A 24,213-nucleotide genomic window follows, 5' to 3' on the forward strand; every position below is an offset into this window, starting at 1 on the left:
ACCTTAGTCACAGGTTGCAACAATGATTCCCAAAATGCCCTACATCACCAAAGAGCAGCTTCACTCTATAGAAGGATTCATACAGTTTCTGTCTTTGTCTCTTTCCCTTGCTTCTCATCTAAACTTTTTTCCCAGTACAGATCAGGTGAGGAGTTTTTCATCACCTTCTTCTAACTGCTTCTCTTCCACTCTTGTCCCTATTTAATTCAGTGCCAATACCCCCTCCTCATCCACCCCCTCTGTCTGTTTACCCAAACTCAAGGTATTGGATATAAGTGCTGATTTGATATCGGTACTCTTTTTTTAAAAAGTCTTTAAACCTGTGTGTGGAAATGAATATCTTTCTTCTGTTTGTGTAATAAAGTAAGGCTCTAACTCTTGTTAACTATGCAAGATTACATGTTACACTGCATCAAACCCATAATGGCAGACACGCCATCAACTTAAACCTGTTTAGTGCATTTAACAAACAGTTGCCATGTAGACATGGGACGATATGAATATTTTATGTCATAATTATCCTGGCCAAAATAATTGCGACTAGCGATACTATTGCGATAATCATGAAAATATGCTTTAAACTCTTGAAATGTCTCCAAAACACACTGAAAACACTTTACATTTTGCTACAAAACACATTTTTTTTACTGCATTACAGTCACATCTTTTTTTAGTGAACATGCTCTTTAGTGAAAATCAAACAATCTTTAGGTAATTATAATTCATGAGATCCCCCTGCAAAAGTAAAGGAAAATAAATACAATAGGCTACATCAAATGAGAAGATGGATTTTCTGTCAAATTAGATTGATTCTGTATGGGCTGTGGCTGTGGCCAAAGTAATGTTACGGTTAACGTAGTGAATCGCAGCTCTGCTCTGGTCAGCTTTTTGCTGTTTAGCTACATAGCTAACGTTACTTGGCTAACGTTAGCTTACTTCATTGGTGACCAAAACAGTATGGTGATGTAACAAGCATTTAGATAAATGTCAACATTACTATAACACTACCACTTGCTACGTTAAGTAACTGACAATAATGTTAGTTAATTTTACCTGGAGTCCTTTGTTTTGGGATCCATGGTATTTCCACGCATTGGATTTAACTTTGATTTGCGGGGGATACAACGAGTAGGCTGAACCTTCTGCCATAGTGGCAGGCTTAGTATTTTGAAATGACTGGAAAGATGCAGCCCCCCCCATGGCAATTCAGTATAAATCAATACAGGACTGTATATTGGCAAGCTAGACAGCTTTCTGTGAGCCGCTCGTGAGGATATTAATGATTATCGCCATTCACAATTATCCCGATGATGGAAATTCACTATGATCAACTTCAGTCAGCTGACCTCAAATCTCACTGTCAAAATTTGAGATTTTACAGTAAAGGCCAAACATGGCTCTCACTGTAGCATCATTCTCATTCTTAATGTGAAACACTTACAGAAAGTAGCTTAGTATCATCAGAAACGTTATCAATGAGAGTTGAACTTGAACTGAACTGAAATCTGTATTTAATACAGATTAGTGACACTTGGCTTTGATAAGGTTAAGGCTCATTGCCAAACCACCTTGAGCATACCATTTTGGTATGAGCTACTACATTGGCCTTCTCCTTTTGTGTTTTTGTATTACTTTTTGTCTTATGTCAGAAATACTGTAAAAGAGCTGTAATATCAGTTACTGCCAGAAATTATTTGGGAATATTGAAAAAGTTAGGAACAAAACTGAAAAAAAAAAATTCCTCACTATCCTGCACCAGCTGTTAGTAAGTCACAAAATGAAGTTTTCTGTCGTCAGTTGCAATTTCCCAGGCTATCTGGCTTAAACACAGTACTTGTGTTGTTGTTATTAGTGCACTTGTTTTGTCTTGAATCAGATTCAGTTATCTAAATTAATCATAAAAAACCCTTCTAAGATGTATGTTGTTTTTGAGAAAATAATTTTATGGTCTTGGTAAAACTGATCATAATCATAATCCTAATCATAAGAAGAAACCTATCAATTTACACTAGACACTATATTTTTCAAAAGGAGTTCCCACACAACTTCCAGCCTTTACTAGCCCTGTAACTCATTTATCTCTTTCTCTTAGTTCCACCATTTCATTGTCTCCCCTTCCGTGTCTGTATCTCCTGTCCCCAGGCCTCTCTCTAGGTCCCCCCTGCTATACCCCCTCTTCCTAACTTTCCATACGTGCAGTTTTTCTTAGTGCCCTCCACCAGCCCTATCTCTTTCTCTTTTGTTTACTCCCCTCCTTCATAATAGTCAACTCCCATAAACCTCTCTGGGCTGTCCAACCTCCCCTGTGTTCTCATGTTTTTTCTGCACCCCTTCTCCTCCTCTATGCCTCCTTTCATTCATTCATTTATCCACACTGACACATTGACACTCTCATTCAGCTAGAGGGGTTGACACGTCATTTGTCTACTTCACACTGACAAGGCTGGCCTCTATAAAATCTCTGCTTTAGTGTTTTTTTTTGTTGTTTGTTTTTTTTTACCCTTTTGACTATTTCAAAATTCTCAAATACATTTAGACCGAGGATCATTTAGTGGGTCTTGCTTGGTTTAATCTTGATTTAATTTTGATATGATGTGTATTGTTTATACTTCCATTTCTTTTTCACAGAACCTTTCCCTAAGCAACTTGATAATGATATGGCTAAGAAAACATCGACATGTTGTGCACTCAACTTTCAATACTGATTTGGTGGCAAGATTTACATGTTATAATCAGCTTTAAGTAACCTGATGGGTAATGAAGAAGGAATGTTAAATTAAAAAAAAAAAAAAAAATTAGCAAAATTGAAAAAGAATTATATTCCTTGTAATTTCAAGAGTTGCAATGCAATACTTTTTATGTCAGCTTTAACTGACCAGGCACACAGTTTTGTAAATGGCATTTCAAATAAAATCGAAATATTAGACAACCAGAATAGGCTTTAACTCAAAAGAAAGAACAAAAGAATTTAACTTAGATATTTCCATTATATCAGTACATGCTGAGTCATCAGTCACGAGTGTATTCATTGGTGGAGTGCTCCAGTGATGGTTGTCCTGGGAGTGGGAGTTTCTCACGTCTGTACAAAGGATCTCTAGAGCTCAGTCAGAATAACCATCAGATTCTTGGTCACCTCTCTTACTAAAGCCCTTCTCCCCCAGTTGCTCAGTTTGGCTAGGGCAGTCAGCTCTTGGAAGAGTCCTGGTTCCTCCAAACTTCTTCAATTTAAAAAATTGATGTCCACCCTTATTTTAGCACAAGGATAGCACATAACAAAATGTGAATGAGTGAAGGTGTCCGAATACTTTCTGCATGCACTGTATATATGAAAGCATTTTCAATTCAATATCAGGACACATTTAATTGTCCAGACTACTAGCTGTTCAGTGTGCTGAATAGAATAGAACAGATCTTTATTGTCACTGTTCTAAAACAATGATACACCATTTAGCAGCTCTTGGTATGGCAGTACAGATAAATATAAAATGTCAAAAAGAATAAAAATTAAATGAAATAAAAATAATGAATATAATATAAAAATAGAGAAGCCAGAAATCAGAAGAAGAGACAAATACATTTTCTACTATGATTTGCCAACCAATAAATATCTAAAGATATCAATTTTGCACTGTTTCGAAAATGTACTCATAAAACAGTAGAAATTACAGGTTAAGGCCAGTCTTTAACAATTTCTTGTTTTAAAAACAGCCCTTGTTTTATTTTCAACTTACTTAAATTAACTTCACAAAGGATATTCACATACACAACTCTACACCTGTCATGTTTTCCAAAAGTGCTCTGTTCGACCATGTTGCACCACCACTCCAGTTCCAGGCTAAATCTTCCTGCAGGTCTTGGACAATTTAGTTGTGTTTATTATTTAGTTGTGTTTGAGCACTAAATTGTAAATGGAATGTTTCATATCCAAACCATCATGGGAGTAAGTTGGTTGAAAATCTATCTGATGCAAATATCCTGCAAAAAACATGGAGTTATCACGAAACTTGCACACATCATTCATTTCCTATGATCTCTTAATTTCCATTCCCTCCCAAGCACTCTATTTCTTTTTTTAATCATTCATAATAAAGTCATGCACTGATGACCTATTATTGTAGGTCAGTCTGGATCATCACCCTTGTTCCCTCAACAAAACACTGATGGATTTTTTTCATTGGCTTGGGACTGTGACTGGTTTTCATACAGTCATAACAACAGTGTTATGACGTTGACAACCGCTGTAGTCTAATTTAGCCACTTGTTAGCAATCACCTTTTTTAAGACACATAAAAGATTAAAATCTGGTAAAAATCACAGAGGAGTAGTGCAGGGGAGCACTGACATTTTATGTCATAGAATAAAATGTGAACATGTCTGTGTTAACCATAGACCTTATTCCAGGCATCTAAACAAAAATCTCTTCAGTTAAACCCGATGATTTTTGGATGAGGGAACCAAAGTGCAAAAATGCTAACTTTCCACAAATGCTAACCTTTTTAGTTCCTGCAACACTCCATTATATACCGGGATGGATATCTCAATCATGTAACCATGTAACCATTTGTAAATTTCCCACAAGTGGGAAATTTAAATAAAGTATATCATATCTTATCTTATGTGATCTATGCTAATAACATATCACTTTTTATGCTTGCCATCTCAGCCTATTTCCTGTGTCTAATTTGGCTGCTCCACTCCTCCTACCAGATCCCCTGTTCCTCTGTATGGCTATATTAAGGAGAACTTGATATAATGTGTAATATGTGTGTGTGTGTGTGTGTGTGTGTGTGTGTGTTTGTGTTTGTGTGTGTTAGGTAAAGCGCTGCATGAACATGTGTGAATGAGTGGTGGTGAGACTAGAGAGGCGCTATATGAATGCAGTTGCAATGCATTTACACTCCTCATGTTTTTGGGCACCCAGAGCATTTGCACTGGAGTACTTCTCCAGTTGAGCCTGTGTGTCTGAGAGTTCTGCTGGCCTAGCTGGCTGACTTCCTGTTGGCTCCCCACACACATGAAAGAGAAAAAAATGGAGTTTGCGATCTCCAGAAAAATTGCTGGTTGTGTCCATTGCGATGAACATGGAAGTTGTTATGCTGATAATAAAGAAATATTAGTGAAATACAGTAATACATACAATAATAATACATATATTAATTACATCACCTGTTTTCCCATCCTCTCTCCCTTTCCCACCGCCATGCACAGGGCCCAGTACACTGTTTTGGTCCCTGCCTTGTGGAATACTGATGTCCAAGACTGGGAGATTAAATGTATGAACAGTCTGGTGCTGGATGAGTGCCACCATGGACCCAAAGCAGGTACCCCACACACACTCAAAGCAGTGGGAACCTCTTGGCACACAGTCGCTCAAACTCCGGTAACTCATTCAGCTTACATCACTTAACCTTTAGTGGCACCAATACTGATCCTGTTACACACAACACACACAGTTTTGTTGTTTGTGTATGGTGGTTGGACACTAGGGAAGACATTTCCATCTTGTTCCTGAGGACTGTGTTACAAAAGGGGGAAACAATCAGCCTTGTTAACCTTCTTCCCCTATTTCGTCCAGTACAAAAGTTGTTAAATATTCATTGGTACTCTTGGTAGAATGCAAAATTCTAATGTTACCATTACCTTTTTTCCTTTATTTGCAACTTTTCAATGTAGGCTCTTCATTTCATTTTTATTAATTTATTGTTTACATCACAACAAAGTGAGAGTGTTTAAAGTGAATTCATTAAAAATAATTCATTAACAAATGCAATCTCATATTTCAAATATTTGTTTATGCATTTATGTCGCATGGTTAAAACAATTGTTGAAACAAATTGATATTTAAGGTTGCTTCAAGAATTGCAGTATTAAGTCCCCCAGGTCAATATCAGCCAATATTAGCTTATAGCAGATATATTGTATGGGCATATACAAGGTCCAATCAAAATGTTCTGGGACCGTTTCCCATTTCCAAAGAATGGAGCATGGCACAGTAATGAGCATGTAGCAGGTACAGACAGTAACTTTTGAGAATCAGTATTTCGCATTACATCCTACTTTCTGGTTTGGTTGGTTTGTGATCAGTTAGTGTTAATATGAATAGAACCAAAACTAAAAGGCAACAATGCATTTTCTCTTTGATCTGGATTAAAGGAACCACACTACAGGTGTGAAAATGACCTAAAACCAAAGGATTCACCTTTAAAGATTTGTTGTTGTGACATCACAGTAACATGAATATGGAATTTTTGTTTTTTTTTCTTCCTCTTATTCTGTAAGAAGACGGGCATCACTGCCTAAACAGAGTTGAATATGTTGAGTTTGTTTTATTTCATTCTTGCACACCAATAATAGATGGCCCTTAGAGAAACTGCCTTTACTGTGGGTGCGGCATCAGTTGACAATCTGCAAAAGACATGACAAAGTTCATGTAACAGGCTGCTTATGTGTGTACATGTGTGTATGTGTGCTACTATAACTTGACAGATCAAAAGAGCTTTTATCTTTTGAAGTTTGTTCAGATATCACCTCTGCAAGATCAGTCACCACTAGAGTCTCATCTTCACAAAAGACAGACAGATTGGAATGCAAACCTGATGTGCATGTATGTGTGTGTTCTTGGTTGTGAGTGTGAACATATGCTTGTGTTTGTGCATGCATCCTGAAAAAAGGCTACAAGGGTGAGTCACAGGTTGGTGGCTGCAGGGCATGTGTTTCTAAGACAGAAAAAAGAGGGGTAAGAGAAAAAGACAGAGACAGTGTGTGTGCGTTTGTTAATTTCCCTGAGGGAGTCATCCCAAGGGATCAATAAAGTCTAGTCTAAGTGTACATGTCCCTCTTTGAATTTGAGTTTTAGACCTTGGGAGTGAGGACATTTGGCTGGTCTACAAAAAATTCAAATTGATGTTTTAGGGTTAATACTTGGTTTTAAGTTTCAGGAGGGAGTAAGGGTAAAGAGCTAGGGAATGTATTATGCGAGCGAGAGAGAGAGTGCATGAAAGAATGAGTTGTTTAAACGAGAGACTATTTACAAAAAGGGTAGAAGAATCTGAGAGATATGAGAAGTTTCCTTTCAGGGCAACTGGAAGCCACAAAAGCATGTTTTATGGTGGGGATAATCCATCACCCTGTGTTTGTGTATGTGCACCTACCACCTGTGTGTGTGTGTGTGTGTGTGTGTGTGTGCATGTACGTGCCTGTGCGCGTGCATGGCTGTGTGAGTCAGGATGAGTCATCCTTATTTGCTGGCCTGTCAGACTGTCTGGCCCTCTAGGCAGCAGGGGAAACGAGCTGATTCATTCGCTGCTTCTCTGTCACAATCTAACATTCCTGTATTCTCTTTCAGTCATACACTTTCACTCACTTTCTCAGTCACTGACACCCAGCACCATCATTGTGTTGGTACAAATCTTGTGGCATGTGTTCCACACTCCCATTAACAGTTCAGGACCTCTACTCCTGAAACCAAATGCATGTTGTTAGCTGGTTAGAGCCACATTCACTGTAAGAGATATTGTTGGAGAGCATCTCTGTTTATGTGGCATTTAGAGCTGAGAGATTCTAAAGATAGAGGGTGTCATATGCTGTAGTAGTGGCTATTACATAAATAACTCAAATAACTAGATTTTTTTGCATTTTCTGACAAAAACGCGTGAGATTGCTGCCAGCTGCTGCTGCAAATCACTGCTAGCTGCTGATAGCCACTGCCAGTTGCCATTAGCCGCTGTCAGTTGCTGTTAGTCACTGCAAGCCATTGCTAGCCATTGCCAGTCGCTGCAAGCTGCTGCTAGCTGCATCCAGTTGCTGCTAACTGTTACTGGAAGCTGACAGTCACTGCATATTGCTGCTAGCTGGTGCCAGTTTGTTGGAGTTGGAGGTTAAAAAAAAAAAAAAAATCACATCTGTAAGGGTAATGTTCGTGTTTTTCTCTGTATGCCAGTACAGATAAATTGTAAATGCACTACATTTCTAGTCATGTTGTTGACCTCTCAGGTCATATTCATACATTCACACACACAGTCATACCGTGCTTGTTCTATATATATATATATATGGCGCTCTATCACATTCACTCAGCGATGGTTTGCCATCGGGGGGAAATACACACACAGTAAACACAGTAAAATCACATCTTTGCATGCAGACTGGAGGAATCTGTGACTTTAACGGCTGATCCTCTGATTAGTGAGCAACCTGCACTACCTCATGAGCCACAGTAGCCCTACATTACATATTGTAGCGTGCTGGGGAGGGACTAGGAGAGCATAGTTCCAAGCATGCTTTGCAGGTTGGCATTCTGACAATGAATGACTGTAAAAAGGTTAAGAAAGGTGTTAAATTGTTAAGTTATACCCTGTTCTGTCTTAATTTGGCATTTATGTTCCCTTTATGTTGTGTTAGCGTGGCTATTATTCTTTTAGTTTAGTTTAGAGCATGTTGCACCTTTACCGAAAGGTGTTGTACAATTAATCTGGTGTATAAGTGTGCATGCAGGTGTACAGTGAAAAATAGAGCACACTCTGTACAATATCTGAACTCTGCTTCATTGCCTGCTTTATATGAGAACATATAGCATGTGTCCACACTCTAAACACAATGATTTTGCAAGTTAATGAATTTGGGAGGTGGAGGAGGCAGCCAGTCTGCGCTTTAGATGTTTACATGATAAGAGGCAGGAGGTTTGTAGGTACATTTTGATGCCTATTATGTGTGTATTGAGATAAAGCTTTGCTACTGGGAACAGTGTAGAGACTTCTTCTGCTCTGAAAAATTCACAGCTCCTCACTCTAGCTGGTTACATGACACACTGATAAACCCTCCAGCAAGCTATAACAACCTTTACTTCAAGGCACAAATCTCAACATTTTTAGCAAATGTACAACATTAAAAATCAAAGTCCTGGGAATATTTTAAGCTGCAATTGGAGTCTGTGGCTGCATGTATGCCACACAAGTAAACTTCAAAAGTTGACTGGGTTTGAAGAAAGTTGAGCTGAGCTCCCATATGATCCCATTCATTCTTTAATCAATTACAAAATTGATATATAATTGGCCATTGTAGATATTTGCACCAAGAGAACTAGCTGCTAGCTGCAAGAATTGATGTGACACTGTTGTGACATGTCAGAGATAACGTGATTCCTAGTTTTCGTTCATGACAGAGTCTTAGGTAACAAAAACGATACATTACATTAGGGAGGACTGGCAGAGTGCTGCAAACAAGAGCTGTTGATGAGTCTCATACAGGTGCTCATCTGGCTGAGCTACTGGCTCATGTATGTCATGTCTGTGATGTTCTCTATATTCAGGAAGTGTCCTTTCTTGGAGCAGAAGACAGTTGCTAGAAGCTGAAGCTAGACTGCATAAGTATTAGTTTTGTTTCTGAGGATGGAACAATTTCACATCCAAATATAGGTGGGCTAGACCTATACAACTTATTTATATTAGTTTATAATGTAAAGACCTTTATGTTGACATTTATTTCTAAGGCCCTCTAAATAATAAAAAAGGGAGTTCATATTCATCTGACTGCTTTTATTCCTCTATGAAGAAGTAGCCATATGCAACTGGGGATGCAACACATCAGCATGCATTGTGATGCATCATGATATAGAATTATTGACAGGATAATTGTAGTCGAATTGAATCATTAGATCAACAAAGATCTCACCAAACTGGTGCTGCATTGCTGCAGGTAATGTTTTTTTTTTTTTAATCCCGATTTGTGATTGTTTGGTCTTTATGGGATGATGTTTTTTTCAAGCCAGTTAGTTTTAAACTATCCAAAAGTCAACCAGTAGAAAAAGAGTTGCTGTCATTGAAGTTACTGAAATAACAGAAGCAGTTCAGGCTACATCTATTTTTTTTAATGAATCTTTCTTGGTGGTACAAGTGAAAAGGTTTCTTGTGGTGCATTGCCCCTGTAAGAATAGGTGATGTGAATGATACTGTTGTGAGTGTTTCATCTGTGACAGTGGGGTCCCTGGGGCCTGTCCAACACCGGGCTGACTCAGCAGAGTTGAAGTGACTTCATGTTATGCTGAGTCAGTCCAATAAGCTTTGAGAGTAGGTAGATGTGTCCTTCTGTCTTTGCATACAGGTTACTTCCTTGCATTTCCCTTGTTTTCCTCTTCCCTTCCTCGCCTTCTCTTTTCCCTTACTCTTACCGCATTTAGATTTATCTCATCTCCCCATCCTTCCCCACTCTTACATTATACTTTACTTTACTCAGTTCTCCTTTTCACCTTTTCTTCCTTTCTCTCCTTCCATCATTTCCTCCTCTCTTTTTCTCTGTTCCCTCCTATGTCTCCTTTTTTTCCATGACTCCTCTGGTGTGGCAGCTGGTGCCAAGAGTCCTATTCTCCTCAGCAGGCTCCCATGATACTGACACTATTTTTTTCCTCTTCTGCTGCTTGAGCCTTAGTCAAGTGACTCAGCATTCATTTTATTCAGTGCCCCTACACAACCTCCTACCACCAGTGCTTATTTCATACACCATCAGGATGTCTATATACTGCATACATATTTGTATGCCAGATATAACAGAATTAAGTAATCAAGTAATTTGACAGAAATCATGGAAAAAATGCTGATTCAGCATCAAATCCATCAAACTTTTTTAGCAGAAATTCTAATTGTATTTAGTGTTTTCTTGACGTACTGTATGGATTTGTTTCCCTACTCTTCCTATCGGTGATCTCTATGTCAGTCTGCTCTCTTATCCACCTGTTTACACCATTTTTGACTTCACTGTCCATCTGTTACTTGGCTCCAGCAGTCTCACTGCAGTAGTTTATATGTGTGTGTGTGTGTGTGTGTGTGTGTGTGTGAGAGAGAGAGAGAGAGAGAGAGAGAGAGAGAGAGAGAGAGAGTGAGTGTGTGTGTGGCAGGACAATACTTTGTGAAAACAATAACACCATTTCCCCTCTACCTTAGCTTATGATCAGGTTGATGATCAGGCACACAATGCTAGCTTAGTGACTCAGTGATTTGCACCTTTCATGCATTGGCTTTCATTTCTATTTCAGATAACCACAACAACAGAGGTAGATATCTGCAAAATGCATGTTTCTTGAGCAACTTGGACAAAGAGAAATGAGAACATGCCTTGAGGACGATGGGATTTGAAGATGGAGCAGATAGTCCATGCTGCCCTAGGTTAGGAACAAGCAAGATTAGTTAGCAAGTTAAAATCAAGGGTCAAAATAAATTGGCCTAAGTTGAGCTGAGAGCTGCAGTGATGACAAACAAACAGGTTACAAGAGAGGTGATGAAAGGTGTTTCAGGGGTCAGAATGTAGAGTTTATGACCTACAGAAACAAAAGTCTTGCAGTACTACTGGTGGTACCATAAGGGTCAGTGTGGGGGTCATAAGCACACACAGGCACTTTCTGGACCTTGCAAGGCTTATTGGCGTTCCCTAATAGCCCATTAATTGATTGCCTCAATATCAAAGTAAGGTGTATTTTGGAAGACAGAGCACAGTGTCAGTGAAGGAAAATGCTTTCATGATGAAAAAAATGACTTTCAACGATAATGAGTCATGAAACCTTAATATATCACAGAATCATTACTCTGTAGAGGTGTGTGTGTGTGTGTGTGTGTATGTGTATATACACACACACACACACACACACACACACACACACATATATATATACATACATATATAACAACATCCACAAGCTTCCCAACAGTGCTTCCTGATTGTATTATGTGTTTCTGACATTAGATTAAATTCAGCCGCCATTGAATTGTTACAGTAGATCTAAACTACTTGATGAAATAGTGGAAGTCACCTTGGATGTATAGTCAATCATCAGTTTATTAGGTGTGCCCAGCTAAACCTCGTTTGGACAGTTAAGGTGGTGTTTAACCTGTATTACATGATACCCACAGGTCTGTCTATTATTTTGGTATCTCATTCATATCAATGAGGGTATGCTAAAATAGGAAATACTGTTTTATCAGCACCACTCTAACACAGTTCCAATAAAAGCCTCAGTGCAGTTTAACTGTTTTTGTCTTAGCCAGGTGTACCTATTGAACTTGCAACTGAGTGTATAGATTATGCTGTTTAGATATTTTTGATACTGTTCATGTCACGTAAAATGATTTTTTTTTTTTTATTAAAAAAAAGATACCAATGGTAGAAATACGGTATTTTGACAGTATATCCTGACTGATATAGAGGGTTAAATGGAGGTTATAGAAAAATTTCATCTTTATCATGGTCTTATGGTCTGAGGTCAGTTTGGAGGATCTATTGCTTCTATTAGTCCCACAAGAATGTCAACTTGCTAACCTGGCTAAGGGGGTCATAGTCTCTTCCCTCTCCATGTTCATGTGTTTCTGCTGGTTGAAGTAAAATACCACCTGCTTGATCAGCCCTAGGCTAACTACTCCTACTCTCATTAGACATGTCTGTGAATAGGACCTTTAACATCTAATTTGGCATACCGAAGTACAAGGAGGCCTTTAACAGATTCCATTTTTATCACATCGATCTGTGTAAACTGGAATTGCTTGGTTAGGCTACCAGCAGAGAGAGAGGGTCAGGGTGCCTGTTTGTGCAGGTCTGTGATAGTAAACATCTTTTTCACTAACTCCAATGGGACACAGAGGTCATAACTTGAGCTTGTTTGTGTACTATCCACCAGCAGTGACCTACATATTTTACCAAGGTGCAGGTAGCAGGAAGTGGACCGATGTTCTGGAGGCTTGTCTGGCTTCTCATGTTGACTAAGGTAATAGTCAACATTAATTGTCTCTCCAGTTGACAGTTTCAATCAAATAATGCCAAACAAAATTGTGAGGCAAAGTAGTAGTCCAAGCATGACATTTTTTTCATTTTTTTTCTGTTTTGAGCTGCCTAATAGCATTTTTCTATTGCATTTTTATCATTATTCCAATCCATCACACTTTCACAATGATCACCGTGTATAAATTGCTTGTTTTTTTTTTCAAAAATATATACAGCGAATCATCACACTAGAGAGTTGGGAAACAGAAGATATTTGTTTGAAATATGACTGAAACAATTAATCAGAAGAATTTGTCTTTCTTATTAAGCTTTGGTCATTTAATGGGTGACTTTGTGTATAGTGGATTCAGAAAGTATTTGGACCCCTCACTTTTTGCACAATTAAATGGATGAAATTGCCATTTTTGACTACCATTCTACAGTCACTATTATAATAATGACAAAGTGAAAACTTTGTAAAAAACAATTTAGCAAATTTAGTAAAAATCAAAACCTCAACTCTCTTATTTACAAAGGTATTCAGGCCCTTTGCTGTAGCATTTCAAAGTGTAGTGCATCCTATTTTCCTTATATATTATGTTGACTGGAGTCTACCTGTCTCAAGTTGAACTGAGCAGACATTGTCTAGAAAAGCATACATGTGTGGATACAAGGTCCCACAATTCACCCTACATGACAAAAACCAAGCCATGAAATGTGAGGAACTCTCTGTAGACTGGTGATAAAATTGTGGTGACACATAGATCAGGGAAAGGGTATAAAACCATTTCCACAGCTTTCATTGATCCCACAGTGGCCACCAGGACTCTTCATAGACTTGGCCATCTGGCTAAATTGAGTAACAAAAAGTAATCAAAAGGGGCCTCGTTCAGGGAGGTGACCAAGAATAAAACGAGAACAAAGGTCTGCATGTCCTCATTTTCCCCTGTTAAATTATAACCAGGCAGCTGGTTATGGATTCTGCGCTTGTTAGCACACGGTCCTTAATTAGATGAAATTAGGAGAAGAATTAATTATTTGTGATTTGTGAATAAATGTGTTAGATGATGGGATTGGAAGCCGCAGATAGAAGAGGAGATGAGAGGGTATGAAGATAATCTTTTTAAAGGAAAAGAAAGGAAAGCAGTGTTGGCTCAGATCCTGCCAAGCCCCTGAATACTTTCCTCCAGGGTTGAATCCTGAAGGCTTGTCTGCTTGCCTGCTTTTCTGTGTGTGTGTGTGCGTGCGTGCATGCGTGTGTGTGTGTGCGTGTGTGCATGTGTATGTATATGTATATGTGTATGTGTGAGGGTCCAGCTCTTGCCTTGTTTCCAGGAGTACCCTTCTCTTCCTTATGCCCTGTTCTGCTGTTACACCCTGTGGAGCCCCTGTGGCTATCCTGGAGTATGTGTGTATTGCTATATAATTGAGGTAAAAGGACAAACGGTGTGTATGTGTGTGTGCTGTGTATTTGTGTTCATGCATGAGGATAAAGCAGCATTGTTTGTATTCTGCTCCACTCTCCACTCTCCGTCTAGTCAAATGCACACACTGAAATGGCTGTATGCATGCATGCAGCCAGTCTCTAGAATCACACACACATACACACTGACCGACAGAGAAATTGGAAGGCTGGACTGAAAGGCGATTAAAGAGGCAAACATCTTCAGCTGTATTTAGCCATCACCATAAAGTAACACAATGAAATATTAAACTTGTGGAGTTTAAATTAGAAGCCCCAGACTCTGTTTAGATTTCTCATCATTTTAGTTTTGTCAGCTGTAATTGCAGTACAGAGATCTGGCTGTTTTGGTTCCTTTGTTGTGCTCTCACTCTCCTCCCCTACCCTCTAGTTATCCCTGTGTCCTTTTTAAAAAAACAGTGCTCCCTTTCTTTCTCTCCCACTCTTGCTGTCTTAAGAGTATTAAAACTGTGATGATGTCAGCAGTTACCCTACCCTGTCTTGCATTATGGGTTACTTATTTCTGAGAGCTCAACTTCATGTACCCCCACTCCTCGAGTCTGTGTTAGACCTTTGCTCTCTGGGAGTGAACTTTGACCTTGCAGTAGGCCTTAAGGCGCATGAGGAGGCAGGCTCTGAATGACAGGGTGTGGTAGGGGTCAAAACTCACAGGTCAGTGGGGATCAGGAGCGAAGGGCCCACTCCCTTCCATTATGTGCTTCTTCTCTGTGTTGTCTTTCTCCAACATCTCTCCTTCCATCTCCATCCTATTTTCTTTCTTTCATTTGATTCCTTTCTCTATTGCATCATTCTGCTATTTGTCTCAGTTATGTATTTTTTCTTCTCTTTTCCATTTTTCTTTTTTTAGTCCTGGTTGATTTGGTTGATGGGGCAGTGAATACTCCCTTTGTTAACAGAAATAATGTAGTCAGGCCAAAAACAGCCTTGTTCCATCATGTTATTAACAACTGTTAATGTTGTGCATGGTTTGAGTAGGTTTCCACACATCAGTACACAGTAACTGCAGTTGGTTGTCTTGCTGAGAAGTCGGTTGCATGCAGCCTCTCACGTGCAGCTCTTCATATAACAGCTCATTGTGGCAGCTCCTAACTGTTCATTACTATTCTGCAATAGTTACAACTGATCTGCTGTTGTTTTGGAGGTTAATTTTTGATGACCAGTTATTGTCAGTGCAGGGCATCAGATACACTGCATTTCCTTTGTGTTTCACAATGAGTCTCATTCTCATTCATAAAATATTAATAAAATAAAGACATTTATTATTAACCTGCTCATGATTTACTCATGTAATCACTGAGTCACACACACACTGCGTAAATACACTGATTAGTCATAACATTAAAACAACTGATCGCTGAAGTGAATAACATTCATCATTGTGTTACAATACAATGTTCTGCTGAGGAACCATGGGTCCTTCATTCATCTGGATCTTACTTTGACAGGTACCATCCACCTAAACATTGTTTTAGACCAAGCACACACCCCCAATGGCAACAGACATTTTGAGACATTTCTGAACAGTTTTTGTGGTGTGGTGGGAACATTATCCTGCTGGGGGAGGCCCCTGACATTGGGAAGTGTTGTTGCCATTGGAGGGGTGTGTGCTTGGTTTGGGTGGTACGTGACAAAGTAACGTCCAGATGAATCAGGACCAAAGGTTCCTCAGCAGAACATTGTGTTATAACGAGATGATCAATGTTATTCACTTCATCCACCAGTGTTGATAATGTTGTGGCTGATCGATGTGTGTGTGTGTGTATATATATATATATATATATTATATATATATATATATATATATATATATATATATATATATACATACACACACACACATCAGAAAACAAATTGAAACAAGTTCCAGCAGTGTCAGTGGTATTAGTACTACTCTGAGTAGTATCAGTAATATCAACAGTACCAATACTACACTAGTAGTAGTACTACCACTACATAGTTCTGTCCGTTGTCAAACAGCTGGAGCTAATGCCAGTCCTGATATACCACTAATTTAAATTTGCATTCCCAACTTAAGCCCACCTCTGAACTTACTGCCTTTCTGTCTTTTCTTTGTTCTTATTTTTTCCTCCATCCACACTCCCTCCCCACTCCTCCTATTCTCCTAGTGGCCTTCTCACTCTTAAGCCATTGTTTTACCAACACACTAAGGGAACTATTCATTTCTTTGCACTTTGTGTGTGTAAGTAAGTAAAGCTTTATTTATATAGCACTTTTTGAATCACAGTTACAGTTTGCTTTGCATGAAAAATAAACAAATCCACAACACTCAGTCCACTACAAAGTTATATATTACAATAAAAAAACATCACAGTGAGAGACTGGCCAAACTAAAACAAAGCAAAACATAAGACAGGAATAGCGGTCTATAAAAGGGCTTGCCTATAAAGATGGGTTTTTAGAAGTTGCCTAAAACTGAAAAAAAGTGTTTTAGAGAGTTTCAGAGAGTTGGGGCTAAAACACTTTTTGTTTTCGCATTTGGAGAAGGGGATGAATAAAACAATTTGAGGATTAGACTGATTGAGAAATGGAATGAAAAACGAGGAATTCAGAAATGTAACTGAGGGCAAGGTCATGCAACACCTTACATGTAATCAACAGTATGTTCTAAATTTTACCAGAAGTCAGTAGAGGGATGCAAGAATTGGGGTAATGTGTGCTACTTTAGTCAATAGCCTGGCAGCTGCATTTTGAACCAACTGTAAATGAAGAATAGCTTGTCTGAGGCATATGTAGAGAGAATTGCAAATATCTAGATGGGAGAAAATAAAAGTGGGAATTAGTAGTTTGAGATCCATGTAATTCTAGCAATATTTCTTAGCTGAAGAAAACAGGACTGGACAAGCTTAGAATCATGATAGTCAAAAAACAGATACTGATCAAAGATAATACCAAGATTCTTAGCAGTAGATTTCATGTTTTAGTGAAATGGATCAATAAACTGATCAACTGCAGTGCCAAAGTTATAAGGTCCAATTTAAAGAATTTCTGTTTTATCAGGTGTAGGAAATTAAGAGACATGCAATCTTTGGTGGTGGCTAAGCAATCATGGAGGGAGGACAGTTGATTCAGGCTTTTGGGTTTAGCAGAGAAGTAGATTTGTGTGTCATCAACATGACAGCACAACAGTGATATGACTTGAAAGTGGCTGAAAAAATGACCCAGAGGACTCTAAATAGCAGGGGAGCTGAGGAGGACACATGATCATTGATACATATCATACCATTAAAAATATATGGTCAAATAAAATTGAAACCAGTTCAGAGCTGTACCAGAAGTGCCTACCTGGTTATGCAACCTTTCAAGTAAAATCGTATCAAAGGCAGCTGTCAAATCAAGTAGAATAAGAATGGAATATTCACCTTATTCTTCATCTAAGAATGTCATTTGTCAGTCTTAGTAACACGGTCTCAGTGCAATGCTTGTGATGAAAGCAGGATTGAAATTTTTCTAGGATTTTACAACGTCATGAGGAGTTGGTCCTGTAACAATTTTTTAAGGTTTTTGGATAAAAAGGGTAGCTTGGAAATGATTCTCTAACGGGCTTGGTTAAGAGTGGATTTTAGTGGCTGACAATATTAAAATAGTACAGCCCTGGATATAGAGATAATGGTAATAGAGAGAAGACTAGGACAGGAAGCGTGGATTTTAGGAATTTGGTGGCAAATGTATTACAGAGACTGGGGGAGGCATGCATATGAGCTATGGTGTTTAAAAGGAACCAATTCAGATAGTAAAATAGGATGGCTGAATGGGGCAGAAGGTAAAACAGTTTAAGAAAAATTGGACCTCAGACTATCAATTTTGCCAACAAAAAAGATAAAACATTTTCAGTCATTAGGAAATGAGATGGAAATGCCAGGAAGAAAAGGATTTACAAGCTAGTTACAGAAACTTTGGGTCTATGTTCCTATATTCCCTCCTTTGTTGTCTGATGTTGTCACTGATCCAGTGATTTGAATTAATAACTTGGACAGTCCTGGTACGTATGGAGCAGAAAAGTCAAGGGCTGAAGTACATAAATCATTAAACCAACTAACTTGATCATTAATCTTGGTGGGCATCAACATCTTTCGAATTGGTGCAGTATTGATTATAAGTGAACCCGGACACCGTCAATAGCTGCAGCAACGAAAACGAAAACAGTATACTTGTCAAAGTAAGTCCAAAATAAGTTATTCTTTCAGTTGTCAATTTATTTTATATGTCACAATCAATTTGGAAGATTTTCCACTGGACATTTTGGTATATACTGGCTAAAGCATTGTTTTGCTAGTGAGTAGTCACAGCAAAATGCTCACACAGTGTAGGAATGACATGCTATCTTTTCTGATGTGTATATCAATCAGGAAATCTAGCTATGTAGCTATGGTAGTACAATCAGAGTGCTAGGCTGGCTAAACATACTGTCTGCTGACAATAGTAGGCAAGCAGAAAGTGCATAATAATTATTCTCATAAGCATTTGTATATTGTTTGGATTCTCCACTCTTCAAGTGTTGCACGGGCTTTGAATCCCAAGAGAACGGTGCCTCACACAAGTGTGTGAAGAGGCAGAGAGCAGCAAAAGAACCATTTTCTTCATTAAGAATGTAATTTTTTAAAATGTTATTAGCCAAATTAAAAGTCATGATCCTGGGCCAGTGGTTACAATGGTGGTGCCAGTGATTTTGAAAGGATAGAACTTAAAGTCACCCCCGTGATGCATTAATTTTTTTCAGTGTCAGCAAAACCTACTCACTGTTCAATTCAATTCAAAGCAGAATGACATTAACACTGTATACTGAAGTATTTTTTAATTTTTCGCAAGTCATATTGTTATCGCAATATTCAACAGTGATATTGCATATTGCATGTTTTCCTAATATTTTGCAGCCTTAGGTCAGAGTCTTATTCATGTCCAAAGTGAGAACTAAATTAAGGTTGCATCTGTGATTATGTGCGAATGATGGAATTTGTGCATGTGTACTCATTGTTTTATTATGCCTCTGCACACTGATTACAGCCAGGGGCTAGAGGAATTATGTTTTCAGGTTGTCAGTGCATCTGTCCCATTCTCATATCTCAGTAACACTGTGAGGGAATTTCAGTGTTAGGAAATTTGGCACAAATGTTCACTTCAGACTCGAGGATCAAGTGAATAGAATCTAGTCGTCAAAGCTCAAGGTCACCATGACCTCACAAATTCTTTACCCAAATGCCTAATGGAGGAAAATGCAAAATGTAAAAATGTTCTGAATTATCTGAGTGGAGATGCACTTCTATGAATAAAAAGTAGGATTGCTACGACAGTGGACTGTTATGTCATACAGGAAGCTGGTTGTAGTCTGCCCCATCAGAACTGTAGCAAACACTGTCACTACTGCCAGCTACTGTAGTTGAAAAGCTCATCATCTGATAATTGGTAAGTGTCAAATCGTAATTTGGTGAACACCATAGAAATCCTGTATTTGTACCCTGCATCACCGTGAATGCACATAGTGTACTTTATATCAAGTCAGCCCCACATACAATGTCTTGCTGCTGTAAATACTCACTAGAATTCCAAATGTGTATCTGCACCTGAAAATAGTCCCCCACATAGGCACTATAATTCCACAGAGTTAAGTTTGCTACAAACTACAGTGCTTGGTGAGATTTATGTCTAGAGATGGAACCCATGGGCTTGGAGCTGTTACATTAGTGCAGCCAGAATGTATAGATAAAATAGTCTCTGGGTTTTCATTGGATTTTTTGACAATAATAAAAATGTTCCACAACAGTCTGATTCTTACACATATGTAAGAATATTTGGCTGTGTTTCTTCAACCTCTATCTACTTTCCTCCACGTGTTGAACACTAACCTCTCTCCAGCCTACTCTCCAACACTTTTTTCCCTTAATTACTTTAACTGTACACACACACATGTGAGCATGTGCCAGTGACATCAGCTGTAAGGCTTAGAGCATCCTGACAATGTTCCCTAGATCAGACAAAGATCATGTTATAGAGGGGTGTTAAAAATGCAGCATAAGAATGAGGCAGAGGAGCTTTCCTCTGGGAAGTTTTTTTAAGAGTAGGTGTTTTTCTTTTTAAGTGTATTATATCCTCTTTAGAAATCCCCTTCCTCTCACTCATAATTTCTACTTTAATATTTTATCATCCTTCTCTTTTGTCGTCACCCTTCTTTTTGCCAATATTTTACGCTTTCTGTCTGTCTTTCCATCTTTATTGGTATAGGCTAAATACATCCATTGTCTCAGTTGTTGGTATACAGGTGAAATAAAGCAGTTCATCACTGTCAAACTGCTGCATGCATATTAATATTTAATTATACAGTTTACAGTCCTGTTGTCATCTGAGTCACCACTGTCTGGTCCCACACAGCCTAATACATATATGACTTAGTATATCCAATAAAGCAAATTAAAAAACTGTAATTCCCATGGAGGCAAACTAAGTTCTTCTTTCAGCCAAGTCACATCAAGTACTACATGCTGGTTCACTGACTATTGTAATACCCTTTATTTAACCTCTGTGAGTTTAGAGAAATCAGACAATGGCTGCTGAGGGCTTTGAACTATAAACAGCTTTGATGTTGAGTTAGACTGATAAAATGACTACATGCCCTTGCTTCCTGCCCACATTGTAGATAAATCTTGTTAAGCCCAACTGAATAAGAAGCAAATACCTTTGTTCAGCTTCCAGTTTCACACACACAGTAATAAGAAGTCATAGCATTAGGTATAGAACCAATAGTAGTATGCACAGAGGGTTAAGATGCATTGTAGGGAATTCTTAACTTCACTGAGATGTCATACAAAAAATTCTGGGTTAAAAATTGAAGTTTGAAAAGTAGAATAGACTAGTGTATAGACTAGAGTAAGTGACTGTGTGACAAAATGGTTGATTGATCTCAGTTTAATAAAGCTCTCATCACAGATTTAATAAATTGGTGTTTTTAGGATATTGTTGATATTTGTTGATACTAATTTTCCAAGTCAAGTTTATCTCTAAATACACAAGACACCTAGTTATTATTGCACCATTTTTCTTAGTGGAAAAGTGAAAACCTCCCTTTTCATTTATTTCTGTCTCCTTCCACTTGTCTTGATCATTTTTGTCCAGTGTTTCTCCTGCTTGCATTCTGTACCCTGTAGTAAAAGGTTGAACAGCCCTTTGTATTGTGTGCAGAGAAGGGACACGGAATGACTGGAGCTCGAGGCACAGTCCTCTCCAGTGGTCTAAAATAACAAACTGTTTCACCAGCTCTCATCGCTGTCTATTGTTATGTCATTAGGACCAACCAAGAAATTATGGCCTCTACTCAGGAAAACTGCAGCAATAGGCTGATAATTCCTCAGACATGTTTTCAGTTGATCGGTCATCAGTGTGGTTGCTGTTTATGTCTTTCACTGACTTTGTTAATGTTTATGCTTTGTTTGTGCACATATCTAAACCGCTTTATGTTGTTGTTGTATTTACCCTGTAAAATGTTATGCTTAAAGTGCAATCAAACAGTTTCCTATTTGCACATTCAGCAGACACATTACACCATCATTTCAGTTCATGTTTCTGATCACCTGATAAATGTTAGTCCAATATTTACTCTCAGCTGTCTTCAGCTTGTTTTTGGTTCATTGTCCAATTCTGTTCACCAGCTAGTTCTTTGTCTGCTGAAGTTTTTTTTTTTTTTTTTGATAGTTGTGAAAGTGAAACAATGAGAAAGCTTATGGCCATGAAGCTAAAACAGCCCAGCTCTATGCAGACTTTATTGGGTTAATCATTTTCAGCTAATGAATATAAAACTAGTCTGACATTTAGTGAATCAGGTTTCTCTTGTCATATCGCTACCTGAGTGTGACTCCACCACAACCTTCCAGAACATTTTCAGTACTCCTTGTCATAAACTCAGCGGGACGGATGAACAGTGTTCTTCCAAAAGACATTCCCTGATTTTGTTTGTGATGGGGAAAGCTGTTTAATACATCACCACGCAATCTCCCATAGGTATTTAACCATCTAGAGGGCCCTACAATCTCTTAAAGGTCCACTTGAAACCTCATAATGGACTACTGGAACCTCTTAAAGTACCACTACAACCTAAAAAGACATCTACAGCCTCCTCAGGGGCTACTTCAACCTCCTAATGGACATATAGAACCTCCCCATTACCACTAGAACCTCATAAAGGAGCCCCAGATCTTCCTTTAGATCCTTGAAATGATGTACTGAGATGGTTTGAGATGAGATTGAAATGGCAGTAAAGCCCAACATGAAGTGTGTTTCTAAGCCTTGAGACAGATGTTTTGAGATTGTATCTGTTCTTATTATTAATTTAGTTTTCAGAGCTGAACTGGATTGAGAGAATCCCTTCAATGATGTGCTTTACAAGAGGGAATTAGTAGAGCGTCAAGCTAAGGCTTTATTAATTAGGAACCTACATTAGTCAAAAAACTTGCTCTTCACGGATTAACTTTACGTGGAACGGCCTGACCGAATACGGATAACAGGATAAGGAAACTACACGGTGGCATCTGGAAAAGAAAAGAAACTACCAGCGCATCTCTGCTCGGCGATGGATCGTTAATTGATGCAGGTCTGCGGAGGACAGCTGCGCTGATGTACGTGAGTAACTGAAAAGAAAAAGGGATCGTTCTTCGGTTGAATGACGAAGTGGAACACTACAGTGCTTTGACATTATTATTGATTAAAAGTGGAACTTTGGCTTGTTATGGATGAAGAAGAGAGTGGAAAACGGACAGTAAAAATGACTGAGAAAGCTGCAGAAGAACATAAGGCTAGACAAATCCAGGCATGCAGGTCCAAGCTATCCCAGTTAACTAGCTTGAAGAAGCAAATTGAGCAATTAATGGAAGACAATGCAAATGGTAACACTGTAAAAAAAAAAATAAGCTTCATGTTGACTTTAGTGGTTTGCAGGAAGAATTTCAAGAGCTTAATTCTGGTCTGCAGAAATTCATGGTTGAGAAGGAATACTGTGAATGATCAAAAGAGCTGGTTTGATCCAAAAAATGATCTAATGGATGACTTCTTTTGGAGCTGTGAAGGATGGATGAAAGATGTTTTGAAACATGCTGAGCGGGCCGAAGAGTGTAGGTAGCACCTGCAGGCAAGTAGGTCTATGTTGTCAAAGGTAAGGTCAAAGTAAAACTTCATCACGATGTGGAAGTTCAGTGTCGTCATCATCTTCAGTCAGATTAAAGGCGGAAATGGAGTGGGCCTCATTAAAAGCAAAGACCACAGCTTTAAAGGAAAAGTTGGCCATAGAAAAGGAAGAAGCAGAGTGGCATGCAGAGAAAAGATTCAGAGAGGTTCAACTGCAGGCTGAAGAAAAACGAGAAGCAGAGTTTGAAGCCCAGAAAAGAGGATAAAGCTGCAATAGAAGCTAAGAAGGAAATGCACGCAATGCAGACAGCGCTTGCTGAGTCCAATGTCAAGATTGAGGTTTTGCAGAAATACAAAAACACACAAGATGACAATAGCATCACTCAAGCTGATCAGAAGGATGGTAAAGCAGTTACAAAACCTACCTTACAACTACCATCACAGGACACATTTAAAGCATCCAGCTTTAAATATAATGCTCACCAGCAACTGTTCAAATGGCCACATCTGCACCAAAAACTGAAATTAGGGCCAGTGCTTGATGGGCTTTGCCAAACTATCTCTCAGCAGGCCAATGTCACAGAGTATCTTGTGAAGAATCACAAAGCATCTCTACTTCCAGATCTCACCATTATTATCACCAATATTTAAGGGAGACCCATTGGAATACAAATCTTTTATTGGAGCCATTGAACATGGAATTGAAAGCCGCACTAATGACAATCGTGATCACCTTCAGTTTTTGCTACGGTGTACAAGTGGACAACCACATGAGCTGGTTAAGAGCTGCATCCACATGGAACCTTCAGCAGGATATACTAAAGCAAAACAGATGTTAAAGGAGTTCTTTGGTGATGACTTCA

General features: G+C 38.6%; 1 protein-coding gene across 5 annotated transcripts in view; it reads left to right on the forward strand.

Moving 5' to 3' along the window:
* The window catches only part of si:ch211-266k8.4 (TBC1 domain family member 10B), an 81,952-nt gene that overhangs the window by 11,143 nt on the left and 46,596 nt on the right, over positions 1-24,213 (forward strand). For all 5 annotated transcript variants that reach the window (XM_018704175.2, XM_018704177.2, XM_018704176.2 and 2 more), the window contains exon 10: positions 5,209-5,321. In XM_018704175.2, coding sequence (XP_018559691.1) covers positions 5,209-5,321 — 113 coding nt within the window. The remainder of the gene's footprint in view (positions 1-5,208; positions 5,322-24,213) is intronic.

The sequence above is a fragment of the Lates calcarifer genome, linkage group LG10 (genome assembly GCF_001640805.2).
Source record: "Lates calcarifer isolate ASB-BC8 linkage group LG10, TLL_Latcal_v3, whole genome shotgun sequence".
NCBI lineage: Eukaryota > Metazoa > Chordata > Actinopteri > Centropomidae > Lates > Lates calcarifer.